This window comes from Vulpes lagopus, chromosome 12, assembly GCF_018345385.1.
Source record: "Vulpes lagopus strain Blue_001 chromosome 12, ASM1834538v1, whole genome shotgun sequence".
In the NCBI taxonomy this organism is placed as follows: Eukaryota; Metazoa; Chordata; class Mammalia; order Carnivora; family Canidae; genus Vulpes; species Vulpes lagopus.
The window spans coordinates 42,970,036-42,979,527 of record NC_054835.1 but is presented as its reverse complement, the minus strand read 5'-3'; the positions used below and the strand labels follow the sequence as shown (position 1 = coordinate 42,979,527).

At 53.9% G+C, this 9,492-nt stretch overlaps 1 protein-coding gene across 1 annotated transcript; it reads right to left on the bottom strand.

Moving 5' to 3' along the window:
* Positions 1-1,202: 1,202 nt before the first annotated feature.
* SOST (sclerostin) lies at positions 1,203-8,093 on the bottom strand. The gene is made up of 3 exons (XM_041723977.1): positions 7,715-8,093; positions 5,993-6,458; positions 1,203-3,223 (listed from the first exon to the last, which is right to left on the bottom strand). Exons 2-3 carry the CDS (start codon positions 6,210-6,212, stop codon positions 2,802-2,804), a joined length of 642 nt encoding a protein of 213 aa, XP_041579911.1. The 5' UTR covers positions 6,213-6,458; positions 7,715-8,093; the 3' UTR covers positions 1,203-2,801.
* Positions 8,094-9,492: the final 1,399 nt, after the last annotated feature.

The window sequence follows — 9,492 nt, the reverse complement described above, 5'->3', positions numbered from 1 at the left end:
CGGTCTCTGGGGCCTGGACCTTGTATCCAATTCCTACCTGTTTTCATTCCCAGCTCTGAGACACTCCTCTCGGTGCATAGATTCCCTGCAGGTTCTTGCTGGAGCCTCCTCAGGGCCTGGAGACAGAACACCCACTGACAACTGTCAGAAACTTGCTGGTGATGATAAAGAATTTAGGAGGGTTCGCTGGGAGTTAGAGTGAAAAGTCATCGGGGTTGGGGAGGGTTTTGGGGTGGGGCCCCTAGAGGGGCTGGACTGGATTCAGAGCTTGGAGTCATCTCTCCTTGTGGCCATTGAAGAGTATTTCTTGTGTGTCAGGTGGTGTCCAGCACCGTGAGACATCTTGGTGAGACAAGATTGAGAGAAGGACAAGACTTTGTCCCTTCTTGTAAAGATCTTACATTTTTACCAGGGAGGTGTACAATTCACGTTTGGAGAAACACAGAGCCATTCCCCCCCACACCCCCACCATGAGCTGGAACTGAGTTGTGCTTGGCTTTTGTCTGTCTCAGTACTAAGCAGGGCTCGGCCAGGTGAGGCACGTGAGCCATGAATGAATATTGAATGGAAGGCATAGGATCTGAACCCGAAGTAGTGGCACAGACAAAGGGACTGGGGCATCTGAGGAGAGATTAGCAGGGATTGCAACATCCCCAGTAGCTTCAGGCTCAGAGGTGACAAAAACATGAACTCTATAGTAAGAGCAGGAGTCGTTGGGAGTGGTCTGCAGGCATGGGGGTAAACTAAGGCAGGGATGAGTGTAGTAGTAGAGCGTGGTCATTTGGGAGTCAGGAAGGAAGTTTGGTAGAGTGGGGGCAGGGATGGGAATCTAGCAGAGGAAGGCCTCACAGGTCAGGTGGAGACACCAGAACTCATCCCGGGAAGGAGGAGCTACGGAAGGATTGTGAGCAGGGGCGTGGTGCAATGAGAGCAGTGTTTCTGGAAGACAGTGTGGAGGGCAGGAGGCTTAAGGGAGACCAGGCTGAAGTTATCACGATGGCCGCGGTGAAGGAATGAGGTCTAGGTTTGGAAAGGAAGGGACAGACACGACTTTTCAAAGGGAGGACATAATTGTCACCAGGACCACGGCGGCACAGTCAAAGGTGCCTCCAAGGCTGAAGTCCCAGCAACCAAGGAAAGGATGTTAACTTTGACAGAAATGTCTGTGTGTGGTTGTCAAAATGAGACCACATCCTCTCGGAAATGATTCATTGTCTTTATTAACAATGCCTCTGGATTTGGAAAGAACAGACTGGTATTTCATAAAGCAATATTAATGTTGTCATTTCTCTACAAGAAAACTTTTTTGCATAAATAACTTAAGTGAGAAAATAAATATGTAACTTAACTCTTTTTAAGAACCACTGCTTTCATTCTTGTGGACAAATCCCACATGAAAGGATTGCAAAAATGACCAGCCCGGCAGGCTTTCACATGGCATGTGCTTCTGTTTAAAAAAAAGGGGGGGGGGGTTCTTCTTTTTTTTTTAACAATTAAAAACTACACAGAAAATAAGAGGTGTCTGGAAATGACTTTCAGAAAGATTTTTGGATGACAGCTATTAGGCTCTGCGGTTTTCTCAGCATATGTACAGCACTTGTCATTTTCCCCCAAGTAATATGATTTTAATGTAAGATATGCCATCACAGGTAACAGCACTAAGAAGCGAGTTTCTAGACAGAATTGTGTCTGTGAGTGGAAGGCAGGCAGAGGTGCCTCCAAATGGATCTGCTTGTCTTTGAATGGGTGGTGGCTGCTCCCTTGGGCCTGCAAGCCCAGTGTCCTGGGGTTTAGAGCTTCTCTGCAGAGGTGACTTTAAAAAGTGGCCATGGTGGGGGGTGCTGTTCTTTAGGAACAGGGGGGTGATTTCTGTCCCCACCCATACTTCTCTCCCCACCACCCCCAGCCTTGGGACCTTCTCCTTTGCCTCAATTGGTGGGATTGTTTGTGCATCCTTTGAGATGGAGGGGTGGAGGTAGGCAAGCATCTGGGGAGGCCAGGCTGGAAAGAAACACAGTTTCTTCCAGGAGTTTGTCAGCCATAAAGAAGACTCCCCCCACCACCACCACTCTTGTTTTTCATCTTTGCCTGTCAGATCAGAGGATTACAACTCTGAATTCTGGATGTGACCATGGCAGTAATTCAATCCAACCTCTCTTTTGCCCATTCAAAAGGCACCCAAGGCCTTGGAATCACATGACATTAGATTCCTCGAGATACAAATCGCAGCCCCACCTCCATTCTCCAAAGAAGAAAGCCGAGGATAGAATCTGGACAGAAAAGAGCGTGGTCTAAGGTCTTCCAGCAGGTCAGTGGCAGAGTCCGGACCAGGAGCCCTATCTATGAACCCCAGTCCTGTGTTCTTGGCACAACAAGGCGCTAACGGCTCTATGAGGGACAGAGGAGTGGAGGAGGAATCTTGGCGAACTTTCTTAACCAGTCCCCGGACTCTCCTCATTCCCCACCGCTCCCTTAGAACCCCCGGGCGGTGAAATGCTTGCTTTTCTGCCTCCTCTGAAAAGGGACCAGCAAAGGTGGGCGGCCCCGGTGGGCGGGGCTGCGTGGCTCAGTGTCTGTGACTCTCGGGGCCCTCCCCTGCCCTGCGGGACCCCCTCCGGACGCGGGGGACTGGGGGGGCTCTGCTGGCACCCGGGATCCGCAGCCCGGAAGGTCTCGGCGCCCCTGCCCTGGGTTGCAGGCATTTACAATGAGATACAAACAATCAGACCGCGCGCAGAGGGCAGAAACCGGGGCGCCTGGGCCGGGGCGCGGGTTGGGGAGCGCGGCGTGGCGGGCGGCCTCTAGTAGGCGTTCTCCAGCTCGGCCTGGTTGGCTTTGGCGCCCCGGGCGCGGGGCCGCGGCTTTCGGCCCTTCTGAGGCCGCGCGGCCTCGGGCCCGAAGTCCTTGAGCTCGGACTGGTTGTGGAAGCGGGTGAGTCGCTTGCACTTGCACGAGGCCACCAGGCGCACTTTGCGCGCGCGCGGCGCCGCGCCCCCGGGACACAGCAGCTGCACCCGCTGCGCGCGGTAGCGGTCGGGGATGCAGCGGAAGTCGGGCCCGCTCGGGCGCCACCACTTGCCGCGGCCGATGGCGTTGGGCAGCAGGCGCGCGGGGCCGCACTGGCCCGAGCACACCAGCTCGGTGACCGGCTTGGCGCTGCGGCACGGCCCGTCCGTCACGTAGCGGGTGAAGTGCAGCTCGCGGCAGCTGTACTCGGATGCGTCTGCGGAGAGAGGGCGCGTGAGACCGGCCCGGCTCCCTCCACGCCACCAGCGCACTGCCCGGCATCCCCCCCGCCCCCCTCCATCCCCCTCCACCCCCCTTCACCCTGGGCCTTTTCCAAACCTGCCTCCAGATGCGTTTGCCCCTGGGGCTGCTGGAAAGACCTCGGGGCCACCCTTTCCCCCTAAAAGTTTGAACCCAAGCGTCTGTTGCGGTTCCAATACCAACTCCATGGCTGTGTGATCTTGGGCAGAGCATTTAACTTCTCTGTGCTTCCCATCGTGAAATGGTTTGTCCTAAGGACAAGGCAGGGGACGCTGTGGGCACATAGTAAGACTGGGGGTACTGGCTGTTGTTGCGTGTTCTGCTGCTTCTTCTTCTTCTCCAAGGGGGCCTTTTTCTCCAGATAGAAGTCACATCTGTGTCACAGAGTGCCTGGTCTAGGCAGACTAGGTACTAGCCACACCCTTTGCATGGCCTTGGCTTCTCCTAAATTCTTTTTCCAGCCACTTGGGAGGGATGGCCAGGGGATAAAGGAGTAGGGGTTAATTGAAGGTAATAAATCAGGGCAGAAGCTGCAGAGGAGAGAGATGCAAGGGGAGGTGGGGAGGAGTCATTAGACTTGAAAAGAGCCAAAGGCTGCTTGTCCAGCCCCCTCATCATCACTGAGGACAAGGAGGCCTAGAGAGGGAAAAGCACTAGCCCAAAAGGCGGAGCTGAGTGTCCTCACGCCACTCTCTTGGGGCCCCAGCACCTCTTAGTTCCCATAAGGGTGGAAAGGTGCCTGAGCACCCTTGTGGGAGGCTGGGCTGTGAGTGGGGGGCAAAGTGCTGCCTTTACTACAATGACTTCCCTACCAGAGGGCACGGAGCTCTGTCTGAAAACCTACAGGCTCAGCTGCCACAAACACTTATTAAGCACCTGCTGTGTACCAGGGATGCTGCTGGGCACATCTCTTGTTTTGTGCCATTTTAATGGATCCCTAATGGTGACACAGGCTTGCTCCTGGGTTGGGGGTAGATTGGATTCTGAGAACCTGGCTTGGTTCCCTGAAGACACCTTGATCAACTGTCCTGCTGTGCGTTTAGACAGGTGGGGGCTTTTTAAACAGCTGGTCCTCATGTGAGCACCTGTCTATCCCCCAAGAGTTTCATGGGGACAATTCTCATGTGACACAAAGGGATGAGAAATAGTCCTGGGACCAAGAGCAGAGAGAGGGCAGAGAAGGCCAGGCCTCCATTCCCCAGCCCGTGGGGAACAAGCGTCACAGGGGAGATGTGGGTTTGCCTTCCTTCAGTGGCTGACCTTCTGGTTTCTGGGCTGGGCTGGCATCCTCACCCCTGCTCCCAGGCTGCAGGGGCAGGGTGTGGGGGCGGCCTGTTTGCCCAGGGAAGGAGGCTTTTTAGGCTTTCCAAGAATAGTGCCCCTAGGTGAGGCACTTCCTCTGCAGAGGGTGACTTTGTTTTGAGCTTACAGCTAGCTTCCTTGGGGCCCGCGGCCTCTTATGGGATCCTGAGAGGTGGACATTTTATACTTGGATCCCACACAGCCCATGAAGCAGTCACCTGAGCTCATTCGATCTTGCCCTGGGAGGAGCAGTGTGGTGGTGTGCTCCTGCCCCCTCCATTTTTGATGACTTGAGGCCCCAGGCATCCTGGGGCTGCCCACTTTGCAGAGCCCCACATTCCCAGCTGGTTAGGGGGCAGGAAGGGATGGGGCGAGAGGGCCTGGGCAGTGGACTCCTCTCCCACCCGGACGATGACTGGAGGGCAGTGAGGCCCTCACTCTGAAGTGTCATTCCTTCAGAGAATGGCCCCCGCCCCCAGCCATTCCTGCCAGCTGCAGAGCCAGCTGTGCACACCTGCCCCCTAGGCTTCTCTGTGCAGACCTGACCAGGAACCCGGATGTGCCCTCCACTAGGGCCGTTGCCTTGCCACCAGGGTCAGCCTCCCTCCCTAGTAATAATGAGGCAAGGCTGGGTCTGGGGTGGGGACCTGGGAACAGATGGTGCCACCTGTATCCACTCCCTGCATAAAGGCTCCTACCCCTGCCTCCAGGGCCCAGATGCAAGCTTCTACCCAGGCCAGAGGCCAAAACTGTGCCTAATACCTTCCATTCTCTCAAGTGCCAGCTCACTGGGCAGAGCAAGTGCGGCAGCAGGTGTGTCCTTTTCCCACCGCTTTGAGGGGATCTGCTCTGGCTCTCGGTCCCAGCACCCCCAACACAATCCCCCTACCCAGGGCTGTCTTGGAATGGGATCAAACCAGGGTCAAATCTTCTACTCACTACCCCATTACTTAGTGTCTGGAGATTTGGTTTCTTCACTTTCCAACTGGGAGTTCACATCATGGGGCTCCCATGTGCTGGATCCCTGGCGTATGGTTCAGGTACAGCCTGCATAGAGTGTCTACACTGGCAGGTGCTCACAGGGGTGGGGCTCCCTTGCCTTGTCTCTTCTCCAGTGGAGCCAGCTGCCACACCGGACTCCTGGGTTCTCAGGAGGGGATTCTTTGAAACTGTCTCCTTTCTGAGGCTCAGAGACTATCCCAGAGTTATAGTCTCCCCGCCTTGGCCTCCTTCCTGCCCCAGCCTCCCGCTGCCAGCCTCATGCCCCCTCACTGGAATGCCAAGGCCATCTTGGCATGCCACCCTCCCCCCAACTCCCTCCATTAGTGCTGGCAGCGGCCAATGGTCTACCCCAGGCTTTAAAACCTCCCAGAGAGAACCCTCCCAAGCCCCTTGTGCTAAAAATGCTCTCCTCTATTCGTACCTTTGGTCTCAAAGGGATGGTGAGGGGGCCGCCCTCCGTTCTCCGCCCGGTTCATGGTCTTGTTGTTGTCCAGCTCTGGCGGAGGCTCGGGGTACTCGCCCAGCTCAGGGATGATTTCTGTGGCATCGTTCTTGAAGGCCTGCCACCCCTGGCCCTCCACTGCACGGAAGGCTGCATGCACCAGCAAGCAGACGAGACACAGAGCAAGAGAGAGCTGCATGGTGCCAGCCAGAGGAGGGCACCCAGCCTTCCAGCAGCACAGGCTCCGGTCCCCAGCCTGGGACCCGTTTGCCTTTTTAAAGCCCCCTCTGCCTGATGCCAACCAATGAGGACAGGCTGGGGCAGGGCTGGTCCCATGTTTCTCTCAGCCCAGGGGGAGGGAACGGGGTGTGCTCATGGCAAGCCCTCCCCGAAGACTTCTCAGGCACAGCAAACTCCCAAATTGCTGCTGGTGCTCCCAGGTGACCTAGAGGGAGGGGGAGTGTGTGTGTGAGGCAAGCCTGCCCTCCAGCACCTCCCACGTGCAGGCGGCTGTGGTTTTTAGATATCAAAATGAGCTCCAGCTCGTAATCTTTACCTCCTTGGGCCCCTTGGGCTTTCTCAAAAACAAACTTCGGACCAGCTTCACGAAGAAAACGAGAGCTCTGAGCCCACAGGGCTGAGCCCAGCCAAGTCCCTTTCTCAGGCCAAGTTCATTTGTTACCCCACCGATAAATGGCCCAAGGGGTATATCTTTGGCCCCCACAGACCCAGGCAGAAGAAGAAGGATGCTTTTTAAGAAATCGCATTGGTCCCAATTCCATGAGGTTAAGCATCGATTATCCTGACACGAAAGCCCCTGTTGGCACCCTCTGGAAGGCAAGAGAGAAAACTGGAGGGCACACAGGGAGGGCGTCTGCTTGGGCGAGGAGGTGAGGATTCTGGTTACAAGGCTAGGATGAGCAAGTCAACGAGCATTGGCGATGGAGTCCAAGGAGGAAATCCTGGGGCTCCTGTGCTTGGTGACAGGTACTTCTTGGCCAAGACACAGCTGCTGCTTGCAAATTAATGTGCCAAAGGCAGTCATTTTCCTGGCCAGGCTGTGGCTAGGAATGGAGAGCGCAAAATCCCTTTTCTTAGCAAAAGCCAAGACCAGCATTTTTAGTGCTGACATCTTTTTCTTCTTCTCCATTTTTTTTTTTTTTGTCTCCCAGCCCATTATATTTTTCAGCTTTGAATCCTACATGGAAAACCTTACGCATGCAAACCTTATGCATGCTATGGGGTGCATTCCATGAAGCCATCCCAGGTCCAGCTAGCCACAAAGAAACCAAAAAGAATCGATGCCTTAACCCCGGAGCAGAACGAGGGGCCTGGGGGAGGGGTAGAGGCATCAAGGAGAAAGGTTCACACCTGAGGTGCAGGAAAAGAAAGGAGAGCAAGCGGAAGCTTTCACTGCAGATGAAGGAGGAGACCCACCCTGCCCCTGGCCCCGAAGGAGGCTGGGAAGAGGGCTGCAGCCCAGGTCCCCTTGGTATTTTCACTGGGCAATGAATCAGCACGCCCCCACCTGCAGAGCCTCTAGGAGGCCTCTGCCACCTGCCTTGACTTGTAAGCGGCTGTGTCCATCTGCAGCCGTCTGTCCCTCCTATCCACCATCCATCACTCCACACATGAATGCAGCTGCTCTGACAGTTTTACAAGCCAGACAGAAGCCCCTGCAGGAAGGGCCCTCTCTGATACCTGTTTCCTAAGTCAGTTTCCTTCGGGGCAGACGAAAACAGCTGTGGCCATTGTTGGAGGTGATCTATCTCTCCCAACAGAGCCCCTGGGTGTTGTGAGAAGCTGGCCCTCTGCGCCCCCTCCCCCAGTCCCTGACCCTCCAGCCTCCTTTTCCCCTCGCTCTGGAATGTAGGCCGTTAACCCGATCGTGGCCGACAATTGCCTTCTCGCCCTGGATTTGGGAGAAGGCAGTTCCGAGGCTCCATCCCTGGAGCTGGCGCGATGGGCGCTGGAGCCCCACCTGCCGTTGGGAGCTGCAGACCCATCCGTCGGACCCGGAGCCCGTGGGGGCCCATCCTCGGAGCACTGCTGCCACCTGCTGGAGACAGAAGGAAGAGCCAGCGGCTGCAGGATGGCGAGCGGTTTTCTTTCATTTCATTGTCTTATTTGAAACTGAAGTCGTGTTAAAAGAAAAAAAGAGAAGAATCCAGTGGATTTGAGCCTCTGAAGGGTGTCCATCCTTTTGAATTATTCTTTGCCAAGATAGAGCCGTGCTCTTCACAGAATGGCTCACGGAGAACGTGCTATGATGCCATCCGCTTTTTCATTTCATGCTAATCCAGCTTTATATTTACTCACTTAAGGAGTTTGACTTTGTTCATAGTTAAACCCCCAGGGTTTTAGCTGACTTCTGTTGTGAGTACTTTAGATTATGCTCCCCTATCCTCAGTAAGGATGTTATGAACTTCGTTGTGCGAAGTCATTTTGTAAACTTTTTGAGATCATTGTAAATTCACATGTACTTGTGAGAAACAAAACAGGGGAAATACCATGTACCGTTTACCCAGTTTCTCTCAATGGTGACATCTTGCAAAACTACAGTACAATAGAACCAGGATATTGACATCGATACAATCCACCAATCTGATTCAGATCTCCCCGGTTTTACTTGCATTCATGTGCACATGCCTAAGCTTGTGTGTTTGTCTATGCAGCTTTATCCCATGTGTAAGTTCCAGTATCCATCACAGTCAAGAAAAAGAACAGCCCTGTGACCACAAAGATCCCTTTTGTTGCCTTTTGAAAGCGGCACCTACCTTCTCCGCATGCCCTTCCTCTTCACCCCCAACCCGTGTCGTGCCACTAATCTATCCTCCATTTCCATATTAGTGTCATTTCAAAAGTGTTATATGGAATCAAATAGGGGCGCCTGGGTGGCGCAGTTGGTTAAAGAAATCTCTCTTAATTGTGGCTCAGGTCATGATCTGAGAGTCCTGGGATTGGGCCCCACATTGGGCTCCCTGCTCAGTGGGGCACCTGTTTCTCCTCCCTCTGCCCCTCCCCCAGCTCTCTCATGCTCTCTCTCTCTCAAATAAGATCTTTTTCTTTTCTTTTCTTTTTTATTTATTTATTTATTTATGATAGTCACAGAGAGAGAGAGAGAGAGAGAGAGGCAGAGGCACAGGCAGAGGGAAAAGCAGGCTCCACGCAGGGAGCCTGATGTGGGATTCGATCCCGGGTCTCCAGGATCACGCCCTGGGCCAAAGGCAGGCGCCAAACCGCTGCGCCACCCAGGGATCCCCTCAAATAAGATCTTTTTAAAAAATAAAATAAAATAACTGGAATCAAATAGTATGTAACCTTTTAGGACTGGCTTTTTTCTCTCCACGTGATTCCCTGGAGATTCATCCTGGTTGTCGCATGTATCAACAATGTGTTCCTTTTTACTGCTGCATAATATTCCACAAAATAATTTTTTTTTCCACAAAATAATTTTTAAAAGACAACACCTTTAGGGT

Coding starts and splice junctions, on each gene's coding strand:
- SOST (XM_041723977.1), bottom strand. CDS start 6,212: ATGCAGCTCTCTCTTGCTCTGTGTCTCGTCTGCTTGCTGGTGCATGCA. Junction 3,224..5,992: donor CCATCCCTTTGAGACCAAAG/GTACGAATAGAG, acceptor CTCTCTCCGCAG/ACGCATCCGAGTACAGCTGC.